At 39.5% G+C, this 27,870-nt stretch overlaps 1 protein-coding gene across 2 annotated transcripts; it reads right to left on the reverse strand.

Moving 5' to 3' along the window:
- Window positions 1–8,672: 8,672 nt before the first annotated feature.
- On the reverse strand, window positions 8,673–27,011 carry tspy (testis specific protein Y-linked). Of its 2 annotated transcripts, XR_009826765.1 has the most exons (10): window positions 25,610–27,011; window positions 25,422–25,499; window positions 25,221–25,332; window positions 22,858–23,012; window positions 22,666–22,742; window positions 16,308–16,471; window positions 15,155–15,211; window positions 14,134–14,223; window positions 10,593–10,664; window positions 8,673–9,257 (listed from the first exon to the last, which is right to left on the reverse strand). XR_009826765.1 is itself a non-coding variant. In XM_062053358.1 (8 exons), exons 1-8 carry the CDS (start codon window positions 26,537–26,539, stop codon window positions 14,186–14,188), a joined length of 1,611 nt encoding a protein of 536 aa, XP_061909342.1. In that variant the 5' UTR covers window positions 26,540–27,010; the 3' UTR covers window positions 12,915–14,185. The 2 variants fall into 2 exon arrangements, 1 of the variants encoding a protein (XP_061909342.1); XM_062053358.1 differs by lacking the exons at window positions 8,673–9,257; window positions 10,593–10,664 and having other exon boundaries at window positions 12,915–14,223; window positions 25,610–27,010.
- Between the last annotated feature and the right edge of the window lie 859 nt (window positions 27,012–27,870).

A 27,870-nucleotide genomic window follows, 5' to 3' on the forward strand; every position in this document is an offset into this window, starting at 1 on the left:
CCAGCAGCCTATACAATCATGTGTGCTTCAGGGACTGTGTCCCTTGCAGATGTGTTGTCTATGTTGTGGGAACCAGAATATTGGTAGCAGAAAGAAATAACCCCTTTTGTGTGAGTGGGTGTGGATGAGTGTGCATGGGGGAGGTTGTTTGGGTTGATGCACTGATTGAAAGTGTATCTTGTGTTTTTTCTATGTAGATTTAATTAAAAAAAATAAAAAAATAAAAAAAAATTTAAATTTTTTTTGGAACAGGCCCGCGGGCGACTCATCTGGTCCTTACGGGCGACCTGGTGCCCGCGGGCACCACGTTGGTGACCCCTGGTTTAGAAACATTCAGTATTAATTGTCTATTTATTTTTAGCACAACATAATTGCATGTAAATGTATTCTTTGTCGGTTATTATAGGCCCTTGTCATGCAAAATATTTGGTTAGTATTTATTTTTCTAATCAGCCTGACCAAAGCCTAAGGCTTATGTGTTAAATAAATATTCATTGTCATTAACACATGCTTTCGTATCATTTGGCAAGGTTGTAAACTGTATGTAGGATAGAAATAATTACTGAATACAATTAAAATCAAGACTAAGATGACTAATTCAGTGTAAATATTTAAGTGAGCCCTGGGCCCCTCTGTAGTTGAAAAGTTGGTCCCCGAGGTTAAAAAAAAGTTAAGAAACCCTGCTCTACAGTAGAAATTTGGTTTTAGTCTATTTAATTTTGTCAGAATTACAGAAGTGCTCTGCTATTTTTAAGGACATTCCACAAAAAAGCTTGTCAAAGATCATCTCTATGACAGCACTCTAGTGTTTTTAAGAATCTGCTGCAAAAAGTATTTTGAACTGATCTCACCGGCCACTAGATGAATAGCCCAAATGATGAAAAAGAGAAGACCTATGATGACATTTATTTATTTGCATACATATACTGTAATATTGTACACGGTAGGGATTTGTTATATATTGTATATATTATATACAAATATAATATGATATAATAATATAATATATCAGTATATATTATACACTGTATATATAATATGTAAATATTACATATATGTTATATTTTGTATTGCTACTATGGTAAATTTTAAGTCTACTTCATACCTGCATTATCCTTTCCATCCTTACCCTTTCCATCCTTTGAAGCTGAGCTACTGTGTGGAACAATTTCCCTCGTGGATCAATAAAGTTAGTCTAAATCTAAGTCTAAGAAACCTTAAGGAACATTACAAGTTGAACTAAATAAGTTAGTTGAACAAAGGACTACTAACTGCATCTGAAGTAAACAAGCTTTAGCAACACCTTAGTTACACGAATCACATTCCCCAAAAAATTAAAACAATGTAACTTCCAAAAAGGAGAGGACTTACAGTCGTGCCTTGAGGAACGCCTCAGTTATGTAAATCACAACTTTGGACTGCAGTGTTCTATGTTTGTTGGCAAGGTTTAAATATCAGTGCAAGGATCTGCCAATGTGTTTACAGTGGTCTAAGTAATTAGGAATTTTCTGCAAAAACGTTTGTCTCCAAAGTTTTGAACTGGACCCAGGTGCGGTGTCATGCATGCAGAAGCTCAAATAGTCCTAATGGCAAACCTTTGACTTGATCTGTTTAGATACACATCCTTGATGGATCAGAGCTTTGTCACATCTTGGGTATATGAGCCATGCAAAGTGACATATACGGTGCAGGCAGTCAAGATGACTCCATGGGGTCCTTTCTCGCCAGCGCCGCTCCTTTCCCAGCTGAGGAAATGAGTCACGGATGTGTGCTGACCTCAGGTTTCCTTTCAACTTTGGCCACTTCTGAACAGACCATGCAGCTCCTAATGCTTCTGTATGTGTTTGAATGTTAAATGTTTGTACAGGTTGAGAGTGACCCAGCAGACCCTGATATGATGGATGGATTTTGGCGTCTTCTCATTTCTCCCCGTAGGCTGACTGAGTGATCCTGCGCCATCAAATCCATCAATCACCAGGAGCAGGAGTGTCGTCCCCTTAAGGGTAAAAAAACAAAAAGTATTTGACCTCCTGACAGTCAATTTTATATTGACAAATTGCAAGCGGCCTGCACATGCCCGATGCGACAAGAGGCAACAAGTTCACAGATGCGGCCTGTGACCCCCAAGAGGAAATCACAGGGTAGAGAAAATATTCGGGACTATTTTCTATCACAACACCGACCTTCCTTTGCCTCTAATTATTATCTGACATGTGTGAGAAAACACCCAAATAAAAGAACAGGTGCCTGGCCAAGTCCCTGAACGCGCCAACAATTACGGAAGTAGGGCAACGTCTTTAACATAAGGATGAGAGGCACGTATATGTGACACACATTCCAGACCCTACGCCTCACGTTGCGTACGAGAGTTGAGGTGATGTTAAAAACAGTATTTTTACCATGCATGAAGCAGCTTTTTACTTGCCACGTGTCCGCCACCATCTGCCTTCTCGACAAGACTGGAAGTCTGCGTCTCTATAAAAATGCATGCAGGAGAATCAACAGCTGTTGAAGAAGAGCTCCCTCCAAGTAATGAAGGGTTAGGGAGGCCTGGCTTACTGTACTTGAAAAGGATGATATAGAGCAGTGTTTTTCAACCACTGTGAAATACAGTCTGGTGTGCCGTGGGAGATTATGTAGTTTCACCTATTTGGGTTAAAAATATTTTTTGCAAACCAGCAATTATAATCCGCCAAATAATGTGCCGTTGTTGAGTGTCGGTGCTGTCTAGAGCTTGGCAGAGTAACCATGTTATTCTCTTCCATATCAGTAGGTGGCAGCCGGTAGCTAATTGCTTTGTAGATGTTGGGAACAGGTCCTGTGAGACGACGATGGTTTGTCGTGATCACAATATGCAGACGACGACAGGTAAAAAGGTATCTAATGCTTAAACCAAAAATAAACAAAAGGTAAGTGCCCCCAAGAAAAGGCATTAAAGCTTATGGATGGCTATGTAGAACAAAACTAAAACTGAACTGGCTACAAAGTAAACAAAAACAGAATGCTGGACGACAGCAAAGACTTACAGCGTGTGGAGCAGAGACGGCGTCCACAAAGTACATCCGTACATGACATGACAATCAACAATGTCCACACAAAAAAAGATAGCAACAACTTAAATATTCTTGATTGCTAAAACAAAGCAGGTGCAGGGAATAGCGCTCAAAGGAAGACAGGAAACTGCTACAGGAAAATATCAACAAAACAGCAAAAGCCACCAAAATAGGAGCGCAAGAAAAGAACTAAAACACTACACACAGGAAAACAGCATAAGTCACGGCCTGATATGACAGGTCATGACAGTACACCTACTTTGAGACAAGAGCTATAGTGATGCATGGTTGGTTATGGTTTAAATTCATATAAAACAATTGCGACAACAACTTTTTATTATCTACTGAGTTTAATTTTTTAATGATTTCTGCTGGTGGTGTGCCTCCGGATTTTTTCAATGAAAAAAATGCGCCTTGGCTCAAAAAAGGTTGAAAAACACAGATATAGAGGATGTGTGCCAGCAGAGAGAAAAGTTCATCTGTTGGCACAAAGGTGACGTGTGCCAGTTTGAAAGGGGTTACAGTAATTTACGCTGTTTCTAACCTCAGCGCTTGTGATCTGACGGGATAAAATGTTTCTAACCTTAGTGCTTGTGATCTGATGGAATAAAATGGACCACTAAAGGTGGGGATAAGGAGTGAGAGCACTTGTGGCTCTTGCTGCAAATAAGTGTGATGACATGCATGAATGCAGTGTGTGCAAGGCAGACCACACATTTGCTGCTGGTGCTTTTGTCCAAAGGAAAATCTTGGCTGCTACGTTTAAAAACACTAAATTAGTCTGATTTCTCAAATAGTTTGTTTTTTTGGATTTCCACACCTACAGCCGCGATCAAAAGTTTACATACACTTGTAAAGAACGTAATGTCATGGCTGTCTTGAGTTTCCAATAATTTCTACAAGTCTTATTTTTTTGTGATAGAGTGATTGGAGCACATACTTGTTGGTCACAAAAAACATTCATGAAGTTTGGTTCTTTTATGAATTTATTATGGGTCTACTGAAAATGTGACCAAATCTACTGGGTCAAAAGTATACATACAGCAATGTTAATATTTGTTACATGTCCCTTGGTCCGCGACCCCGAAAGGGACAAGCGGTAGAAAATGGATGGATGGATGTCCCTTGGCAAGTTTCACTGCAATAAGGTGCTCTTGGTAGCCATCCACAAGCTTCTGGTTGAATTTTTGACCACCCCTCTTGACAAAATTGGGGCAGTTCAGCTAAATTTGTTGGTTTTCTGACATGGACTTGTTTCTTCAGCATTGTCCACACGTTTAAGTCAGGACTTTGGGAAGGCCATTCTAAAACCTTAATTCTAACCTGATTTAGCCATTTCTTTACCACTTTTGACTTGTGTTTGGGGTCATTGTCCTGTTGGAACACCCAACTGCGGACAAGACCCAACCTCCGGGCTGATGATTTTAGGTTGTCTTGAAGAATTTGTAGGTAATCCTCCTTTTTCATTGTCCTGTTTACTCTCTGTAAAGCACCAGTTCCATTGGCAGCAAAACAGGCCCAGAGCATAATACTACCACCACCATGCTTGACGGTAGGCCTGGTGTTCCTGGGATTAAAGGCCTTTTCTCCTCCAAACATATTGCTAGGTATTGTGGCCAAACAGCTCAATTTTTGTTTCAACTGACCACAGAACTTTTCTACAGAAGGTCTCATCTTTGTCTGTGTGATGTCAGATGAAACAAAAATTAAGCTGTTAAATAAGAGTTGTAGAAATTATTGGAAACTCAAGACAGCCATGACATTATTTTCTTTTCAAGTATATGTAAACTTTTGATCGCGACTGTACGGGTGAAGTCCAAGTGTCCATGCACACTCTCAAATGTGACTATTGGTCATACGCAGTGTGCCTCCCCGTACACTGGGAGGCTCTTATTTTCTTTTAGCGCGTTTAATTTATTTATTTTCCGGTTGACCTATATGACATCACACTAGACCAGGGGTGTCAAACTCATTTTAGATCAGGGGCCAAATGGAGAACAATCTACTCCCAAGTGGGCCGGACTGGTAAAATCACGGCACGATAACTTAAAAATAAAGACAACTTCATATTGTTTTCTTTGTTTAAAAATAGAACAAGCCCATTCTGAAAATGTACAAATCATAATGTTGTTGGGGTTTTTTTCACACTTACATGTTGCGGTTAATATTATTCTATCGTTATTTGTTGTTATTTATATTTTCTGAATAAAATATGTGATAATGTTCATCAGTCAACTCATTGGTGTTAATTTTCAATCTATCAATATTAAACAATTATATCAAAATCAAATTACAGTATGTTATTTATGTAATTTGATCATTTTCCTCGACTGATGTACTAACATGTGGTTTATTTTGTACTTATGTAGCATCATCTACACAGATACAAATAATTGCTATTGCGACATCCAGTGGACACATTTAGAACAGCAGTTTCTTCCATTCAAAAATTTCAGGTACATTTTTATACTTAGCAAACTCATCCCGCGGGCCGGATAAAACCTGTTCGCGGGCCTGATCCGGCCCTCGGGCCGTACGTTTGACCTCCATGCACTAGACGTATGTGGCTTCTAACAAGTTAAGAGCCTAGTTAGCTATGTTGTGATGTCCGCTGTAATATTGACAAATATGACGCCTCTAATGGCTATGCTGATGTTAAATAGCAAACAGCATCAATAAATAATCTTGGATTGCGCTACGAACATGACGCTACTACCAAGAATGTATCAGAGCGGATGCAGGTCCGAAGTAAAGAAGGAGCGACGGCAGACAGGTTGTTTTGAAGGAATTCTTGGACCGAGAATCATGAAAACAAAACTTTTGAATGTCTCGAAGTTCATTCGTAAAGCAGCAAAAGCTCTGTAGATTGATGGAAGGAGTTTTAAATCCGAAGGAAAACACTGCTCGTGCCCCGATTGGATACGGAACTTGGTTGCTATTTTTCTGGACTATCTTGCCAGTTGTGTGAAATACAGAGTAAATGTTAATTAGTTTGGTAATGCTGCTTGTAGAGGTTAGTGGTTAGTGAAGCATATAAAAAGTCTCCAATTGTTTACAATTGTTGCTGTTTTTATTGAATGTTATCTGCTTCCGGGATATATCCCGCGTTTTGAGGCTGACGCATGCGCGACACGAAGGGTCCCCTCGGCTGCACACCCCCCCTCGAGAGAGATCTTGTTTCCAATCGCATAATCTAGCAGGTGTGTTAGTCCAATTTTTCAAAAACCGAACACGGATGGATTTAGGTGGTTCCATGGACTGTAGGAGGCTCATTCAGAGCCAAGCTTTTCGAGAAATTGGACTGATTTAGTCCATGGACACAAACTTATGTAGCGGTTAACACTGAGAATTACTTAACATACAGCCAGTATTGTCTAAATCGGGGATGACAAACATAAGGCCGGTGAACAGGTTCAATCCGAGTTTGCTCAGTTTAAATTTGAGCTGCATTTTTATAATTAAAGAAACTGTTGTTCTAAATTTGTCCAATGGATGTCAAAATAGAAATTCTGTTAGGCAAGCAAACAGCTTATGGGGAGAGTATACCAACGAAGAGGGACACGGTAAAAAGAACCCAGCGTAAAACAAACAGGAGTAAAATAAACAATTGGTAACCCCGCTTAAAATGTTGCATGAGACACTGCACATTGATATAGTTCTGTGAAAATGATTGTCTTCTGTGCAAATGTAAAGAAAGTTAACAGTGTGATTTACTTCAATACTGTCACTCTTTTAGGTTTTTATATTTGGTTTGTTGAAATTGTTCACACATTGCACAGCTTTTATTTTTCTATCGATACATAGTGATGCCTAGAAGGCAACCTTCTTGAATAGTTTCTACCTCAGTTTGTTGAGTTAGCACAGGATTAATATGTGGAAATGACACATGAGGTAGTTGATACATAGAAGAGCTTATATTTATGCTTTACTTTGTTTTTTGTTCAATCCTAGATGGGCTGTGACTTAAAGTTGAACTGCTTTGATCAAGTTCATGGTGTTCTTCATGGTGTTTTTGAAACTGCACAAATTTTTTCCTCAGAATTTTCAACCAAATTGAAGTCTTTTGTCAAGAGAATTATTTGTGATATGCACATTTTCAGAATGGGCTTTTTCTATTTTGGGCCGAAGTAAAACAAAGAAAACAATCGGAAGTTGTCATAGTTGTATTTTTAAGTTATTATGCCATGATTTTACCCGTCCAGCCCATGTGAAAATAGATTTTCTTCCATGCGGTCCCTGAGCTAAAATGAATTTCACACCCCTGGTCTAAATAGTGGGAAACTAAATAACAGGAAACAAGTGAGTACTAGGGTCATTGTGTCTTGCCTATAGTCAATCAAGGTGGTTGGTAGCAGGGGTGTAGCACCAAGAGGCCCCTATACATATGACTCCTGAAGGGTCCCCCATCCCACCCTAAACCAAACTTCGCCACACACACACACACACACACACACATTTGATAGGTTTACATGCACTAAAAACAAACTATTGTATGGATTTGGTTGAATCCAGCTTTTTAAAACACATCTAAAAATTAGAAGTTTTTGACTTTTCAAAGATGGTTTAACATATCTAGATAAACCCCCTAAATTTATTTTTACAAAAAAGTGCCAACAAATTCAAAATAAAGTGACCAGAATATGATTTTGAATCATCATATAACCTGTCACCATTTCCTTAAATATTACAGTATAAATAGGTGAAGTCTTCCTTAACTTCAATAGTTTAAAGTAGAGATTAGCAGACTGATGTAGGATTATACAAATAATAAAAATACATTTGTATTATTATATTATTATTGGTGCATCTACGGGGGGTTAGCAAAGCTGTCTTTTAAAAGACAATTTTGTTTTAGCTTTAATAGAGGGTCTTTGAACGCACCACAGTTATGGGAAATTACATGTAAAAGTGAAATGTACACATAACTCTCTAAATGGTGACTATTATTATATTATTGCCTTTCTTCTATCACTTCAGCCGTGTTCCAAAATGTTGGTGCTGTGTATCAATGCTTAAAGGTGAGATTTGATGACGTTAAACATCCGTTATGAGTGAAGTTTTCCAAGCTGGCTTTGCCGGAACAAACCATTTAGCATTTTTGATAAGGGTGTGCAAGTAGATGTTTTTTATTTAATTCAAGCAACCTTAATATTGAACCATCAAGGCTATATTTATTTCATATTCTCATATTTAAGTGCCCCTGGGTGGCCGTGTCAGGTTCTGGAACTGCATGAGTGCTGCGGTTCATTGGGGGAAAAACATTATTTCTAATTTCCTCACAATTTGGACATGTTCACTGTGGTGCACCTGTGTTGACGGAGTATTTAGACAATAATCGCAATGCATGTATTTCTATATAGGACTGTAAATCTATACTGCTAACTGATGTACACTAACTGCTCCAAAAAGTACTCCTTCCTGGAGCAGACTCACCAGTGGCTACTTATGGAGCTTAATAGCACTCATATCGTAAACAAAGAAGTGTAGGTCGTAGCAAGGGACACAAGCGCTCAAAAAGCAGAGAAAAAGTACTATTCTGTTTTGCGTCCTCTTCTACTGATGTATTAATGCTGGAATTGTACCTTGAGTTGAGTGCAATTGTGTAGAAACTTTATTCATCTTAAAGCAAAATTTATTTTCCAGCAGCTTTACAGGGGTGGGAACACAAGGTCATGCAAGGTTTAAAACAAAAGAATATAAAATATTAAAACTGTCATAATAAGCTTAAGAAAATACTCATGACAGGCAGACATTAAAGATAACAAAACAAACACTGTATTTCTCTCTTCACACGTTCTATAACGTTCCTTTAAAAAATAAAAAATAAATACAGTACTGACAAGAAGACATGTCTGAAAAAGTTTGTCTCTTTTTTTAGGGACCAGAAGTTTATACAAGCAAACCCACAGGCGGTGCCGAACAACTTTTCCCCAAGCGAGTCAGAGCTTTTGTTCTTGTGACTCACATACAACAGTTTGTCAATATAGGGCAAATTAGTCATTTGTAAGATAATAGTAATCATGATCACTCATCTACCAGTTAACAGGGCTGTTTACAAAAAAGGTACATTTTTGTCTTTGTCACCTTATATTCAAGTCAATATTGGTACTTTTTTCATCTACAAAACACATATATAAGCTTTCGTGAGAATTCAAGAGTGGCAAGTGGTGCTGCAGCCAATCAGGAGCTGGAAGAAAGTGATTGCTGGAAAAGGCAAAAGGAGGAAAAAGGGACTTTTTCAAATTGATCATGAATAAACTAAAATGTTAAGTTAAAAATATTGGCTAAGCAAGGAGATTACAGTGCAAACTCCACACTGAAATGTTGAAATTATAAGAAGTACCGTATTTTTCGGACTATAAGTCGCAGTTTTTTTCATAGTTTGGCCAGGGGTGCGACTTATACTCAGGAGCGACTTATGTGTGAAATTATTAACACATTACCGTAAAATATCAAATAATATTATTTAGCTCATTCACGTAAGAGACTAGACGTATAAGATTTCATGGGATTTAGCGATTAGGAGTGACAGATTGTTTGGTAAACGTATAGCATGTTCTATATGTTATAGTTATTTGAATGACTCTTACCATAATGTTACGTTAACATACCAGGCACGTTCTCAGTTGGTTATTTATGCGTCATATAACGTACACTTATTCAGCCTGTTGTTCACTATTCTTTATTTATTTTAAATTGCCTTTCAAGTGTCTATTCTTGGTGTTGGGTTTTATCAAATAAATTTCCCCAAAAAATGCGACTTATACTCCAGTGCGACTTATATATGTTTTTTTCCTTCTTTATTGTGCATTTTCGGCCGGTGCGACTTATACTCTGGAGCGACTTATACTCCGAAAAATACGGTACATTAAATGTAAAAAAAACAAAACGTGTATGGGTGGATAGGTGAAATTCATTGTTGAAAAGTGTAAAAAGGTAATTCATGCTATACAATCTGTTTCTACCCTTGAGTGTGTGTGTGTGTGTGTGTGTGTGTGTGTGTGTGTGTGTGTGTGTGTGTGTGTGTGTGTGTGTGTGTGTGTGTGTGTGTGTGTGTGTGTGTGTGTGTGTGTAGATAGGTGTGCAAGCATTTTTGCGTGTGTGTGTATGTGTGTGCAGTGTGATTGGTGGGGGGGAGGCCCATTCATCTGTCTGGTGTGATCGTCTGTAACTGGGCCCGGGCACAAGCATGCATTCTGTGATCTCCCAGATAAGAGTCATCCATCTGCTGTGTGTATGTGACAAGGCCCAGACAGCCCCTCTTATCACTGCACTCGTCCGCTTCCCCTCCCTCCATAACACTTCCCCCTTCGTCCGCCGCTCTCGTCAACCCGCTCGCCCACCCTCCGATGCATTTCTTTATCTTGATTGGATGAAAAGTGTACCATCAGAAGTACTTATGTGCTTCAAATTTGTAATGCCAGTGCTTCTGTGGAAGAAGAAATCAACATGGAGCATTCCCAAGTGTGTGATAAGGTACACACGCACACACACACACACACAGGTAATTGGTATTCTGGGGCTTTTCTATCATCTTACCCACTATAGAGGCGCCTCAGAGAGCAGTTCTCCTGCGGCCCACCTTCCAGAAGAACACCACCTCACCATCATCTATCACACAGATGAGCGTGTGTGTTATCTTTCCATTTTTCAGACATGACTGAATCAGTCTGCATAGCAGGAAAGCATGAAAGCACCCATGACAAGCGGATTTGTGTACAGTAGCAAAACCCGGGGGAGTGGCGTTTGACCGCAAAGCACGTCTGTACAAACTTTGTAACAATCAATATTGAAGGACCCAAACCGGTTATTCATTTAGAACCATGAAACATGTGGCGCCCGGTGGTGGGCTGAATGAACGACACCAAAGTGGAAGCAAAATGCTGTGTTGCACATGGGATCATTTCGCATGGTGTAATGTGTTTGCATCATTAGTATTAATAGTGTGTGCCCATCCTCGGCCGCATACACTGAGTGCTACTGGGCCTTCAGCAGGACAGGTTTTTGCTAGTGGAATATTTATAGCTGTGCATTAAAAGAGGAATCAAAGGTTTAAGTGTACCGTTGCAACACTGCTGCCGTTCCTTTGTCTGGGCCTGTCCAAAAATGCCTCGCTGGAAGCTATTTACAGTGCTACTTTGAAAACGGGAGTGGTATCACATGCTGCCACTGCACCAACAATGAAATCCATTAAAGCACAACTGTCACTTCTGCTTTTGTTAGATCCCACTTCAAGAGGGGCAAACAAACACTTTGAAAGGTGACTTAAATGTCAAGAAGTCTTCTTGAAAGAGTTCATTGTCAGAAGTAATGATTTAAAGCGTTGGTAAACGTTACTGTTTACTGTTATATAATTATTATTTTTTAAATAAAGCTTACATACATTAAAGGGTGATATCTGACACAGAATGACAGCATATCAACATAATTAAAGGAACATGCCCGGAACAATTTTCAAACCAAAAAATATAACAAGACCATAAAGTATTTTTACGGATAATGTTTTAAAATATGTATTTTTTAAATGTCTAAATTTTTTACAATTCCTAATTATATTGAATAAACATTGTTCATTGACACAAGGAAAAAATTTGGCGCTCACTCTTGACTGTTTTGCATGTGCACATATACACAAAAGCAGTCCGAGTGAAGCAACTAACAATTTGCAGTCTTGTTAGCTACTATACCAAGATAGCTATATATTTAATGATAGCTAACATTAGTAGTTGGGCTGTCAAACATACGTTAACTCATGTGACTAATCACAAAAAATATTGCATAAATCATGTATATACACAGATTAATCATGCTATTTATTTTGACCGTACATGCTCCTTTACCTTAACCAAGATGGTTATCTGCAAGGCTGAAGGATGTGAGACTGGGGTGGCCAAAGTGACGCCCGTGGGCCAAAATCGGCCTGCAAGTCGTTACGTTTAGCCCACCAAAAGGTGGCTTCCAAAAATGTTATACATATTCATACGCTTTTAAACTCACACAATCATTGATGGCATGTCTGCAAGACTAAAAATGTTCATCTATCAAACGTGATGAGCTCAACTCCCTTAAATAATGGTGGTATGGGATTAAACTACTCACTTATTGTGCAGCACATGTACGCTTTAAATCGCTGCGTTTGGCCCACTGGCATGTTTGTACTTTGACACTTTGAGGCAAAATGTTTGGGCACCTCTTGTGGTCAGTGGTCAGGTCAATTCATACGTCAGTGCAAAGATGAGTGATGAGACTTGGACTTTTGTGCTCACTGGCAAATTTCACTTCAGAATGCACTAAATGGACTTCAGATAAATCTGTTACCAAATTTTGAACTAATAAATTACGTGCACTCAAGTAAAGCATTTAAAAAAAAAAAAAAATCCTTGACATTCTCACAAAATTGCATTTGTGTCTGAATATTTAACTCTTTTAAGTTAAATTAAATAATGCAAGCAGGTAATAACCTGTGATTGATTATGATTAATCTGATTGAAAGATGTATCATTTGATAGCACTAGTTAGTAGCTAAACAGACGCGAACATCAGAATTGAGCTGCCAAAAAACAATGTGTGTGCATTACGTGTGGCATAGTTTTCATGACCAAAGTCGGAAGAAGGTCCGCATATAGTGTAATGCTTCACAGGACAACACTTTCCAAAGTTAGTGGCCTCAAGGCAGCAGACTAAAGGTTGTTAACAGTCACTTTTCCACAGGTGATAAACTAAACCACACCGCCATCTTGTGGCTGTGTGCACGACCACTCCACATACAAGCAGAGCTGGTTCTGCAGAAATTACTCTTTTCTAGAACGCTAGCACAAGCATAAAGAAAAGGCCAACAGCAAAGTGAAACAATTTACTACTTTATTAAGTCTCAGTCAAACGGTGGACATTTCACCCATAACAAATCAAAGTAACCAACACAATGGGTTACAATGTTCTATCGAAGCACACAAGGTACAGCGCGAGGAAAAAAGTAGGCAATACCTAAACTAGCTTTTATATTGTGCATCCGAATGTCTGTTTTAATAATGCTAATGAATTATTTTCTGTACATTATCTTGTGAGCGTACTCTGTTCCTGTCTGTTTGCGTGTAGTCTTGGTCCTATATTTGCAGTTGTACATACATACTCAAGTATACTTACTACTATTTGTGTACACAAATGTTGTCATCCAAAAACAACTGCAAGCATACTGCTGGGCATAGTTAAAATTAAAATGTGGGGCTACTTTTGAAACAGGTGTTTTCTGAGAAAGGGCTCCACAATTACAGGGGTTGGACATAAACACTTAAACATAATTACACCAACATGTACTTATCAACTGTAAACTGAGGGCAAAGTGGACAAAGCATTAATGGGTAGGGACATCAATACATTACACACCTCTTGATGCTCACATGCCCGAGTTGTAGAAAAAAACAATTTCTTAATAGCATCGCTTGAAAAAAAAAAAAGAGTTGCACATCATGTGGCGCAGATTTAAGCCAACATCTATTAAAAATGAACATTCTACCTATAGCAAGATGGGGCGGGGGGTAGAATGCATTATCACACAGTGTTTACAGAGGTGACTTGTTAAGATGTGGAAAGCCAGGGGAAACATAAGAAGCTTATTGAAACAATTATGCTCTTATTGATACAGTAGAGTACACATTTGCTTAGTCACATCCCCGAATTGTGTAAAAGAGTGTATTGTAGGCCCATCCCTGAGAACACATTTTGGTTCAGTTCTAAGTGCTCCTGAAATGTGGTCATAACTGAACATAGTTGAATGGAATTTTTCTTTTTCCAAAAACAGCCAACGATAAAAATGACTGCTTCCAATATTGGTGAGATTCTTATCAATTGTTTTGCCAAAGGTAGGCTGACACACAATGTCCATTAAAAAAGAATCCTCTGTCCTTGTGTATATTGTTTTACAATATACTATATAAAACCATAGGATCATGTTGCCTGGGCTTCATTTTTTTTAGTTAACCCTGATTTTGAAAATCCTATAAACCATATTTTGTTACATTAAAAAAATATAATATTTTGTGCATAATGTAACTGACATCAGGAAAATGCGCGGCGGGCATACCCGGTATCCATCCTAACTTTCCGGTTATCATGTCCATTGATGACTGGTCCTCTCAGGCCCCCTCGGTTTCATGGTCACTGTCATCAGAAGCTGCAACACAAACAACAGACTTATAGTATTTTCTAGGGCTGTGAATCTTTGGGTGTCCCACGATTCGATTCAATATCGATTCTTGTGGTCACGATTCGATTCAAAATCGATTTATTTTTTTCAATTCAACACGATTCTCGATTCAAAAACGATTTTTTCCTGATTCAAAAGGATTCTCTATTCATTCAATACATGGGATTTCAGCAGGATTTACCCCAGTCTGCTGACATGCAAGCAGAGTAGTAGATTTTTGTAAAAAGCTTTTATAATTGTAAGGGACACTGTTTTATCAACTGATTGCAATAATGTACATTTGTTTAACTATTAAATGAACCAAAAATGTGACTTATTTTATCTTTGTGAAAATATTGGACACAGTGTGTTGTCAAGCTTATGAGATGCGATGCAAGTGTAAGCCACTGTGACACTATTGTTCCTTTTTTATATTTTTTATAAATGTCTAATGATAATGTCAATAAGGGATTTTTAATCACTGCTATGTTGAAATTGTAACTAATATTAAAACTGTTGTTGATAATATTCATTTTTGTTTCACTACTTTTGGTTTGTTCTGTCGTGTTTGTGTCTCCCCTCAATTGCTATGTTTATTGCAGTTCTGAGTGTTGCTGGGTCTGGTTTGGTTTTGGAATTGGATTGCATTGTTATGGTATTGCTGTGTATTGTTTTGTTGGATTGATTCATTTTTTAAAAAATAAAATAAAATAAAAATGTTTTAAATAAATAAATAAAAAATGAAAATATCGATTTTTTAAAAATGAGAATCGATTCTGAATCACACAGAGAATCGCAATTCGAATTCGAATCGATTTTTTCCCACACCCCTAGTATTTTTATTTTCCATGATGACACCATTCATACAACAAGTTGTTTTGTATGTTCACAGTATAAACAAACTATAAAGATGACTTACCATCTATCACAATTTCCCCACCCCTCTCCTCTTCCTCCTCATCATCGTCGCTCTCCCCTGAAGAGAAAACATTTGTTGTTGTTTTTTTGTGTAAAGTTAGTCAGACATTTACTTGTCTCAACTCAATGGGCTTGAGGACCAAAGCTGACACTTAACACTTTAAGAAGTTTTAGTTTCAAATAACACCATATAACGTAAAGAGTTATCATATTTTTCAGACCATAAAGTGCACCAGATTATAAGCAGCACTGTCGATGAACGGGTCTATTTTCATACACAAGGTGCACCAGATTATAAGGCGCAATAAAGGGGTCATATTATGATTTTTTTCTACATTTGAAACACTTCCTTGTGGTCTACATACCATGTAATTAGGTGGTTATTTGGTCCACATTTTGCACAGATTATGTTTTACAGATCGTTTTCAAGATGCTTTTAGACATTGGGTTTCACTATGTAAAGCGCTTTGAGTCACTAGAGAAAAAGCGCTATATAAATTTAATTCACTTCACTTCTGACCGTCTCTTTAGGATGCGCCATTTGGTGGGTGGTCCTTTTTTCATGGCTTCATTTCGACTACGTCTTCTCCCTGTTATCTTTGTTGTAGTTGCTAGCGCGTCCATATGTAGTCTACTGACAGATTAAGTTCGAACTATACGATAATTAGCATTAGAAATGGCAACAGCGGAGGAAGAATACCCCACAACAAGAGGATAGAGAAAAAGAAGGACCTTATTGATTGCGAGTCGGACTACAATGGCGGACACGGGCAAATTTTTAGGACTTATGCAGATCCCAAATACACATCAGCAGGTAGCAATAGGTAAGAAAAGTTGGTTTGGCAGAATAGGTCGAAACAAAACGCCAGATAATATGTCTCCTAATATTTGCCATTTTGGGGTCCTTATACACACGTACTTGCTCGAGTCATTTATTGAACAACAGGCAGTCCAACCGTATCTCTTTTGTGTGACTGCCATTTACTTGTCACACTTATCAAACCATGTACCAAATAAAATTGGTTTGAGGTCGGGTTAGCACAACTAGAAATACATGCATACACAAGGCGCACCGGGTTATAAGGCGCGTTGTCGATTTTTGAGAAAATGAAAGGATTTTAAGTGGGCCTTATAGTCCAGAAAATGGTACCTACCTGCAGTTGGTGCCTCATCCTCTTTTTCCTCATCTTCCTCTTCCTCCCTTTGGCCTTGCTCCTTCTCACTCGTTTCCTCACCGGGATCGTCGTCTGAATCAGAGATTACCACACAGTCGTCACCATTGCTGCCGTCAGCTGCTCTGGCATCGCCTCCCGTATCACTGAAGGAACACATGCACTAGTCAGGTCGATAAGCTAGAAATGCATGATTGTAGATTATGGACCACAATGCATTCCACCAGATATCTTTTTAATTTACACTGCAGGTCCAAGTCCCTAAACACAAAGAAAACATTAGGGGTATTTTGATTTCAGAATGCACTTAAAATCCACTATAAAGTTTGAACTTAAACGTTTTACAAGTGACTTGTTTTTCTTCATTTTACATCCCTCTCTCTGTATCTCTTTTGCAACTTGCTGATGACACTAATCTCATTGCCCACTTACCCCTGGGAGCATTTTGTTGGAATCCTAACAATAGTGAGGTACTGTTGCTCAATTGTTAGTTGGGATTTTCGAAATAATCGCGATTTGTATTTGTAATGATTCTTGATAAATGATAAATGGGTTATACTTGTATAGCGCTTTCCTACCTTCAAGGTACTCAAAGCGCTTTGACAGTATTTCCACATTCACCCATTCACGCACACATTCACACACTGATGGCGGGAGCTGCCATGCAAGGCGCTAACCAGCAGCCATCAGGAGCAAGGGTGAAGTGTCTTGCCCAAGGACACAACGGACGTGACTAGGATGGTAGAAGGTGGGGATTGAACCCCAGTAACCAGCAACCCTCCGATTGCTGGCACGGCCAACTTCTACCAACTTCGCCACGCCGCCCCCAATTAATTAAAAATTAAATTTAAAAAAATCAAAAATTGATTTTTGAAGAAAAACCAACAACTTTTTTTTAAACTGTCATGTCGATGTAGATTCCCATATCTGCCGTACAGACTTAAATTAGAAAAGAAAAGTGTGGGATACTTCTCTTGTTGCCTTATTTGTATTTGGTGTTTAGGTAGAATTGTATTAAACAAAACCAGTTTTATTTTATATAATATAGAAATTTATCAGAGCGGTTCATCTATTTTATGGAGGAAAGCAGTTAATCATAGAACTTGCACCCAATGTTTTTGATTTTGAATCGAGAATCGATTCTGAATCAAATCGTTACCCACAAGAATCGAATCGAATTGTGTGGTGCGCAAAGACTCACAGCCCTAAATTTTAGGTGTCATCTCATAATGTCAAAATGTGAAGAGCATGATGAGGAGGACCGTTTAAATATCAATTCTAAATCAACCAGGACATTAATTGGTTGATTCATGGATCAAACACCTTTTCAGTTCCTGGTTAGAGAACATCAAGTTGTTTTAAAGGCAGTGAAACATTGAAAAGTTAGGCATTTGCGTTCAAAACTTTATAGAAGGTCTAGAAATAAGTTCACCTTCATACTTTACAGTGTATTTTAGTTTCACCGGAATATCCCTTTGCACTTTTTGAGAGTAGTGTACATCCTTTTTTCAAGAATGTTTCAGGTGACCCTTATCGGATATCAGAGATTTAAATCATGCAATAATAAATACGAATAGAAATCTGGTTAGTTAGCCTAGACCAGGGGTCGGCAACCCGCGGCTCCGGAGCCGCATGCGGCTCTTTGACCACTCTGATGCGGCTCAGCTACATACTTGCCGACCCCCCGATTTTCCCAGGAGACTTATGGATCTCAGTGTCTCTCATTAATAACTCCCAGGGAAAAAATAATCCTATTTAGACTATAAATACTAGATAAAGGGCGTGCCCTGATTGCACTGCAGTAATTGTCCTCTATAGCATTTACATACAGCGTGCCAGTCCAGCCACATGTTGCATGTTATTATTAATCGCACACACAGGAGACAGCAAAGCATACTTACTCATCAGCCACACAGCTTACACTGACGGTAGCCGTATCAAACAACTTTAACATTGTTACGTTACAAATATGCGCCACACTGTGAACCCACACCAAAAAAGAATGAAAAACACATTTCTGGAGAACATCTGCACTGTAACACAACATAAACACAACACAACCATTACCCAGAATCCCATGCAGTCCTAACTCTTCCGGTCTAGATTATACACCCCGCTACCACAACCCCCCCCACACATCAACCCCCCCCCCCCCCCCCCCCTCTCCTTGCGTTGGTTGAGCGGAAGAGTTAGTGCTGCATGGGATTCTGGGTATTGGTACCGTCAGTGTAAGATGTGTATTGGTACCGTCAGTGTCAGATGTGTATTGGTACCGTCAGTGTAAGATGTGTGGTTGCTGAACTAGTACGGAAGAGTTAGTGCTGCATGGGATTCTGGGTATTGGCACCGTCAGTGTAAGATGTGTGGTTGCTGAGGTAGTACGCCTTGCTGTCACTTACGTGTGGTCAAGCAGGTACACTGTTAGGGCAGACTGTAGAGGGCGGTGTCATCACGCTCTGATATTCGGGAGTCTCCCGGGGAAAAATGAGAGGATTGGCAAGTATGACGCTATCAAGCGCCATTCATTCAAAACTCGCGGGCTGCACTAACATCAAATGTCCACATTAAAGTGCGTGCCGGTGCGTGTGTCGGAGACCCCTGGTTAATATAGCACAAAGCATTTAAGCTCTGTATGCAGTGTTTTTCATTTTAAATTGTAAATTTTTTTTGTGGCTCCCATCACTTTCTTTAATTTGTGAAACTTGCAAAAATGGCTCTTTGAGTGGTAAAGGTTGCCGACCCCTGGCCTAGACTGACTCTTCACATCATAAGTGTAAATACAATCTCAGCATTACATCGATGGCAGCCACCAGCAATTACTTTCTTTTCTTTGTGGCCTCTATCTATACCTCTAATGTGCCACATCGATTGTTATCCACATTTGGAAGAGGCCTGCTCCGATATAAAAAAAAATCTCTCTCTGACAGGACCGATGAGGGGCATTTTGACATGTATCTGCATTAGCCTTTTTGGAAATCTGATGACAGATAAGATAGCAATTTAAAAGAGGGATATACTGGCTCTGATGCAGCCACTACTTTGTCTCCAGCATTGTCCCATTCAAAGCACCATCTGATTGGTTATACCCAGAGCCAGCACGGTTAACAGCCAATCATCAGTAACAGCTGTGCATGCACAGTGCTAATCAGTGCTCACACGTGGCGCAAAGGGAAAAAAATTGTGTGGAGAAGTCTCTTAAAAAATGGGTTAGTCTTTCCCATGAGTTCGTTTTTTTGTGGGAGGACACCATAAATTAAATTTCGACCTGCCAAAAATGCAGACTATGCCTACTCAGTTCGTCCACACTCAAACATTAAAATGGAACTGTGGTGGCATGCATAACTCCGCTTCACAGCACATCTCATCGTTTGCCAGAGAAAACATGGCAGAAGGGATCTGTGCTTTCCACAAGAGCTTAGATGCGCTTCCACAAGACCAGTGAGTGTGCATACAGCCGCCTTGCAAGGTACAGGGTTTCCCGTAGGTTGCCAAGCTACCTGTGGCAGTGGGGGTGTAGTTAGAGGCATGGTCACACAGCCGTAATCGTACAATTTGCAAAATTTATCTATGATTGTATGATATTCTTATCTATGCTTATTGTACAATGTACTTAGTGGAAAATTAAGTGTCTAGAGACTTTTGGTGATTGTCTTTATTAAAAACGACTAGCAAAACATCTAGTATCTTTTTGTGGTTTTATTATAGACTGTACTCGTGTTTAGAGACTCTTCTACTTCAGTACCCAACAAAAAGCGAGCTGCAGCAAGCATGACGACACACTTGCTTCACGCTGCTGCTCCAGTTGAACTTTCTCTCCTTGAAAGCCACCACCATCCCCTAATATTTGCACATTTTGTAGATCACTGGCTGTGGGTAAATCTTGGATATATTAAAGTATGTCCACATCTAATCGCATACATGCTGTCTATGCTCCAGACAATCGCGTGTGTCTTGTTTACGTCATCACAACATCCGGTTTCGGCGATTAAAGTTTTTTCCGGTGGTCGAATTTTCGGCGCATTACTAGTCAATATTGCACAAATAGGCTATTCTCTTTTCATACTGTGACAACCTGTTGTTGGTAATGTTTTATGTTCGTGTGGTTGTGATTTGATGTTCATTGTTCCCTAATCCCATTATCGCAAAAGGCCTGAAAGGAGATTGACGGAGAATGAGGAAGTGTTGTTGTGTGTCTGGGGAAGCATACAGACGTGCAGGTGAGGGAATACCATTGGAAAAGGGCAGGTTGTTAGCATAAGATTGGGGGAAAAAAATGTTTAAATAAAGTCAGACTTTTGACTTCTTCTGGAAGCAACAATTCATTGTGTTACTTTAATTTTTTGATGTAAAAGGAAAACAACTTATTTTTAAGGTGTGGCGATTTCAATTTGGCCGTGGCGGTACGCCACAATCAAATACCTTAAGGAGAAACCCTGATGTATGGAGAAAAAAAAACAAAAAAAACTCCAGAAGCGTGCAACCCATCGTTTATTACTTCCGTAAGTGTAAAGAAGACAGACCAGAGACACTCTTCTGTCACTTGGCAACCTTTTGCCTTCTTTGTGAAACAGTAATCCAGTGATGTTAAAAGTGTGGCCCAGGGGCAATTTATGGACCCGTGGCACATAGTAGAAACTTTGTTTTATTCACTTTATACAACTTTAGGAATGTATTTGTTTATTTAAATGTTCCGTTAACTTTTCAAAATATCCTGCTGACCAGGGAACTTCCTTCACTTTTTGTTTAAACTTAGAAGATAAAATAATGTTTATCTTAATAAAAATGTTGTAATCCTTTACATTAGGTAAATAAACTGTTAATTTACCTTTATAACACATGCTGCTGAGCTTTGGAAATCCCTACATTCCATATTGGAATTTTAAACCAAAGATTCCTAATGTATAAGGTTATTAAAAAAACTTGACCAATGTTACAAACCCAATTTTTTTTTTATTAAAAATGAATTTAAACTACCGTATTTTCCGCACCATAAGCCGCCCCGTATTATTAGCCGCACTTTCAATGAATGGCATATTTCAAAACTTTGTTTACCTATTAGCCGCCCCGTGTTATTAGCCGCACCTACGCTACGCTAAAGGGAATGTCAAAAAAACGGTCAGATAGGTCAGTCAAAATTTAATAATATATTACAAACCAGCGTTCTAACGACTCTGTTCGCTCCCAAAATGTAATGTGCAAATGTGCAATCACAAAAATAGTAACACTCAAAATAGTGCAGAGCAATAGCAACATCAATAACTCAACGTTGCTCGAACGTTAATGTCACACAACACACAAAATAAACATTTAAAGCTCACGTTCTGAAGTTATTACTCATCCACAAATCCCTCGAATTATTTTTCTTCTTCGGTGTGCTTCACTTGTTTTTTGACACCATCTGTGATGTGGACGCGCATGCAGTCGTAGATCAACAGGGACGGAGCTGCGTGAAAAAAGTCACCCGGTCTCTTCGCTCATCTTTTCTTCATCCATCCATCCCTTCGAGTTAGCTTTTATGATGACGCCGGCTGGAAAGTTCTCTTTTGGCAAGGTCTTCCTTTTGAATATCACCGTGGGTGGAAGTTTCTGGCCGTTAGCATTGCAAGCTAACGGATATTCACCGTACGTGCTCCCGTTGTATCCACAGTGCGGTTCACAGGAATATCAAAAGTCAGTGGAACCTTGTACGCGTGTCTCTTAGTAGGAGCCATTTTGTGGTCTTTACAGAAACACACAAATGAAATGAAATATCCGCGCGCTTCTTCTTCTACGGGGGCGGGTGCTCACCTTGGCGGTTGCTTACAGTAGAAGAAGAAGCGCTTCCTCTTCTATGGGGGCGGTTGCTTACCGTAGAAGAAGAAGCGCTTCCTCTTCTATGGGGAAAAAAGATGGCGGCTGTTTACCGTAGTTGCGAGACCTAAACTTTATGAAAATAAATATTAATATTAATCCATATATAAAGCGCACCGGGTTATAAGCCGCACTGTCAGCTTTTGAGAAAATTTGTGGTTTTTAGGTGTGGCTTATGGTGCGGAAAATACGGTAAGTGTTGAATTTTTTATTATTTAAACATTTAATGTAAATATTTTTACTTGTACTGCAAATGAATATCCAAATATGGGCTAACAGCCTCCTTGACTACAAAAAATCGGTATTGGTCCTGCATAAACCACATTGGTGTATCACTAGTGTAAATCCAGTCTTAATTTATTTTATGTATTTCACTAAAAAAAAATTTAAATTGTTATTGCTCCACATAGTGGGGAGGTTATTAAATTAGTTAAATCAATTTACACAAAGTGTGGATAGATGTAAAACAAACACTAAGAATCTGTCCTACCTGCCGTTCTCTCTTGGTTGCCAGAGTGGCGTGAGGTAGTATCTCAAAGGATCCTTGTACAAGTCGTCCTTCAATATCTAGATAAGGACATACAGTTTAAATAAGAAGATCTTAACTGTATGCATTAAACAAATAAAAACAGAAACTGTAAATTCAAAACATAGAATATTGCAAACACACAGTCAGCCATACCTGTGCTACATCATCTTGACTGGGGTTGCTGTGGTCACTGAACCAGCTGAAAAACGTCTGGTAGACGCCACGTGACATCTTCCTGGGTTCGCTGTTGGCCGTTAGGTTATGGCCACGGTTCCACAGAATGGGGTTGGAAATAGACATAGGAGATGCTGAAAAACATCAGAGCGTTAGTCCCAATCCAGTGGCTGACAGGTCAAGAGATTTCCATACAAAATATGACAAATGAAAACCACAAAGTGATACCCTGACCATTTCAAAATAGCTCCATTGATAATAATGGAGCAATATGTCAAGGAATTCAGAATAATGATTTTGGTTGCACTAAAATTAAATCAAATTTACTTCACATCCACATCAGTGTTAAATCGCGACAGGGTTTTATGCTGTCGATCTTCAATGAGTGAGATCTACCAGTAAGTAGCAACTAAGGCTGCACCAAACTATTTCTTGAATCATTCAATCTATTAATAAGTTTTTCAAACAATCTGTTGATTTAATTTATTTTTGTAACAAACTGTTTAGTGTAATGGTGCAACACACTTTTCGAATTAATTCCCTCAAAATACACAAACAATTTTCTTGTAGATAGAAACTTTAAATGCATGTTGTTTGGTCGGGGATAGAAAATAAAATTACGGTTTTGTTTCCTAAGCCATTCTGGAGAATCACCCTTGATGCCTTGTGCATTAGAATGTGTGCTGTTGTGAAAAGTCATTCCTAATTTGCAGTTTACAGAGCACTTCAAAATAGTTGCATTGTTTGCTGTAATATTATCCTCTCACTAGACTCATACTAATCTACTTTTTAATTTCCGAGTAATATCCGCTAAATTTTGTAACTACCGTATGTTAAATCTACAGTTTTGTTCAAGTGGACTAAGAACTTATTCTTATGTTGTTTCAAGCTATCCTAACTTATGTTTCCTTGTTGTCTGCAATCTTGCTCTGTCAGTCACATCTTTCTTCAGTTTCATAGTGATATGAAAACTTGAAAAAATGCAGTATATTTGCTGAAATTGTGGTAATATTAATTTTGGCAGGGTGACTCAGATGTTAGAGCAGCCGTCCAGCAACTTGAGGGTTCCTGGTTCGATTCCAACTTCCGCCCTTCTAGTCACGACCGTTGTGTCCTTGGGCAAAACACTTCAACCACTTTTCTACCAGTGCCCCTCACTCTGGTGTATGAATGTTTGGTGGTGGTGGGAGGGGCCATAGGCGCAAATTGGCAGCCACGATTCAGTCAGTCTACCCCAGGGCAGCAGTGGCTAAAATTGTAGCTTACCACACTATCAAGTTCGAATGTGGAGTGAATGAATGATGGGTTCTCAGTTTTCTGCAAAGCACTTTATATGTCTAGAAAAGTGCTGTATAAATCGAATCTATTATAATTAGAGGGGTCACACTGCATTGAGTATGAACATACACAAACAGTTAGCAGTAGCTGCTAGCAGTAGCCTCAACTGATTACAAAAGGACCAAGCTGCAAAGTACGAGCCACAAGTGATACATATTTGTGATCAGCATTGAAAGGCCTTGATTGGGATCTGTCAATCACAAACTTTTCCACCAAAATTGGCCAACAATGATTGGGGGACGATTGGTTGGAACACAGTGGCATCTTTTTCACCATGCGTGGCCATCTTTTCACGTGACAATTATGTATTTACCTCATCGTCCCAGCCCTACGATCACATGCACTAACTGCAAATGTTTGAATGTATTCATGGTGAGTGCTAGACAGTGTAACAATGTCAACACAATAACTAAAAAAGGTACTTTGTTGTTCTCCTTTATTATATACACGAGTTTGCGCAAAACAAAGTCAATAGTACAAAATAACTACCATTATTTAAATCCTATGGTTTTGCCCCATTGATCATCCTGTGTCCGGGGACTTATATTCCGCGAGTTTGTAAACATGAACAAAAATTATGATTTTGTGAAAATAAAACTTTAGACTTCTTAAAGCACTTATTTATTGTGTTGTGTCAAGCTATCTAGACGTTGGGATTAGCATGCCTGTGAAACATGCTCAGCCTTGTCTGCTGATAAACAATGGTACTTGAGAGTGATACTTAAAATACTAAGAACTAAAGTTTATAGGGCATCTCTAGCTGATAGCCGCTTCTGTCAGTCGAGTTACAAAAAATAAGTAAAGTATCAACCAGAGGGGATCAGCGTTGAAAAGCATTAATGGGCTGTGGCCAATTACATACTTTTTTACAAAAATCGTCAGTGGCCAATAGATCGGCTCAACTCTAGTGTTAATGTAGAATGTTGATAAAAGTTCTTGAAATGGGTTTTCAATACTGTGCGCAGAAGGAGTATATGAACTGTGTGTTTATTTATTTGTTTTACCTCCAAGTCCAAGTTGCAGCTCCTTCATGATGATGTTGTTCTGGAAATATGGGTTACGTCTAAAGTGGAAACGGATTCGGAAACCCACTTTGTGGTTCTTGAAAGTCTCGATCTGAGGTAGGTAAAATGTTAGAAAGTGGCTTTGTTAAAAAAAAAAGATCACACACAAAATGACTTACACCTCACAAGTGTGTATCCTACCTCCAGGTCAATCATGTAGCTCAGAGCATCTTCGTCCGTCTCATCAATGTGTGCAGAAAGGTGCGGGTGGTTCAAGAGCTGATAACGTCAGAGTCAAGGTAAAGCATCAACATGTTTACGTTCATGAAGTATTCACTTAAAGTAAAGGTAACGGGTGGCGAGTGGGGTAGTCTTCAGTGGAAGGATACAGCAGTCACCCAGAAGCCAGGGATTGTTTTTGTGATGGAGCTGCGCTGGTCAAGATGAGGCCGACGCATGCGGCTGATTTTCTGCTCCAGGCGCTGGTGGAGCCAAGCGCTTTTTTTCTCGAGAGTTTCAAGTCTCATCTGTACCTGCGCCAGGAGAGCCACTGACTGTCTCATCTCTGGAGCCATCTTAACCGACACAATGGCGCACTCACCATCCTCATTGTCCTCATTCTCAGATGGGAAAGAGGAGCTTGGTGTGGAAGAAGATCCAGACAAAGAGTAATCGTTTTCACCTGCATCTGCAGCATCCTCTTTGTCTGTGCTGTGCATGGATGTGGAGCTGTCTGCAGCAGCCGCCTGGGTTTTGGAGCGCGCTCTTAAGGCCTGTTGACCCCCTCGGTTTTTCACTTTGCCGCCCTGCTTCACTTGCTTGGCTTTTTCAGACGAGCATGGAGTCTCTCGGCTGTCTTCCCCGTCTCTTCCTGTGAGGCTGGCAAGTGCTTCAGCAGCTGCTATAGCAGCTGAATCAGACTGGTCCAGAAGAGTACGGGGATCTGGTCCTGTGGTCTCCCCGGCATCATCCTTTGCATTAGCAGATGTTTGAGCCTTTGAGGACTGCGGTTTGTCGGATTTGTGGTCTTCAGAACTGGAGTTGTTGGCAGTTGTAGCATCGGTGTTGTGCATCCGTTCTGCACCAGGGGCTATTTGCACGGCATTTGCTTCCTCCTCACCTCTCTTTCGCCCAACTGCTCCTGTGCTCTCAGAGTCCCCATTCTTGCAAGTTTCCGATTGATCAAGCACTTCTTTAGACGAGTCTTTTACTTTAGATAACTTGTTAGGGATAGAGCTCCCCTCATCTTGGTCCGGCAACGGACACCTCTTCCTCGATTCGGAGTCGGCGGACTTTTTGCTGTCCGTCAATTCACTCATGCTGGCTAGCTAGCCAAACAGCTAACAGGGTAGGTGGCCTCTAAGCTCTAGCACAAGAAATGTTAACGTATCGCGTAAGTTCTAAGAATAAACAAAAACGGGCGGTCGTGATTGTGTGATTATATGATGTTTCTTAACGTAACCTACATCATCAATGACGCGCAAACAGGAAGCAGCTCGCGGCCTACGAGAAACGTTAGCGGATAGCCGTTAAAATGCTAAAGCTAGTTAGCGCTACATTACCCAGTGCGTGTGTCCTCGGAGTTACAAAAGGCGGGCCATCAAGAACGACCACACGAGGCAAACAATACAACTTTTACCGTGTTATATTTATATCCTTCAAATGCAACGCGTGTTCTTTGTATTAGCTTGTGTTGGAATAATCCTGCAGCTTCCTGTCCGTCGTTACAACGTGCCAGAAAAAACAATTCTCTCATTGGCTGCAGCACGTCGCGCTAAAATCTCTCCACCAATCAGATTCAAGGGTGTGTTTGCTGGATGATAACAGTATACGCTAGTTCTTATTATATGGCATTATTATATCATTGCAATGTTTACATACCACTTTATAAAGGTGTGGCATTTTGAATTAAACACAAACGGAGTAAACCATTTGTTATGTACATTTATGCATCGATTCTCTCTGTAAGACATTAACATTAAACAATACGGTTTTAAAGGTGCAGCTGGATTGATGTACAGTTGCAATTTTCACCTGATACCCCAAATTTGTGATGTCCGGATCGATATTGAACTATCAATAACCCCGATACTGGTATCAATACTTGTTTAATAAAAATGTAATTCAGTGATTCTCAAACTGTAGTTAGTTAAAGTTAAGTTGAAGTACCAATGATTGTCACACACACTAGGTGTGGCAAAATTATTCTCTGCATTTGACCCATCACCCTTGATCACCCCCTGGGAGGTGAGGGGAGCAGTGAGCAGCAGCGGTGGCCGCGCCCGGGAATCATTTTAGGCGATTTAACTCCCAATTCCAACCTTTGATGCTGAGTGCCAAGCAGGGAGGTAGTACGTGCGCAGGCTCCATCTAGTGATACGACAAAGAACCACTTGATTAAAGTACAGTATTTTCCTATATTCAAACACAGTGTTACTAATCAAACTGTGTGTAATGTTACAGTGGCCAACATATTAAGTAAAAATAAAACCTGTGTCTTGTTTTTAATGAATACTTAAGCCTACTATGCTACTGTATTTTAATGTTGGTCATTATGATGGTACTTGGAGAGCCAAGTTTTTTTTCTCAGGTGGTACAAGGAGAAAAAAGTTTGAGAACCATTGCTTATAGTTTTTTTTAAATAAGGTGT

Source organism: Entelurus aequoreus, linkage group LG07 (genome assembly GCF_033978785.1).
Source record: "Entelurus aequoreus isolate RoL-2023_Sb linkage group LG07, RoL_Eaeq_v1.1, whole genome shotgun sequence".
Classification (NCBI taxonomy): Eukaryota; Metazoa; Chordata; class Actinopteri; order Syngnathiformes; family Syngnathidae; genus Entelurus; species Entelurus aequoreus.

Excerpts from the sequence above, each read along its gene's own strand:
- tspy (XM_062053358.1), bottom strand. The coding sequence starts at position 26,539 with ATGAGTGAATTGACGGACAGCAAAAAGTCCGCCGACTCCGAATCGAGG. Across the intron at positions 25,333-25,421 it reads GCTACATGATTGACCTGGAG|ATCGAGACTTTCAAGAACCA; the intron begins GTAGGATACACA and ends TACCTACCTCAG. Across the intron at positions 16,472-22,665 it reads CAACCAAGAGAGAACGGCAG|TGATACGGGAGGCGATGCCA; the intron begins GTAGGACAGATT and ends GTGTTCCTTCAG.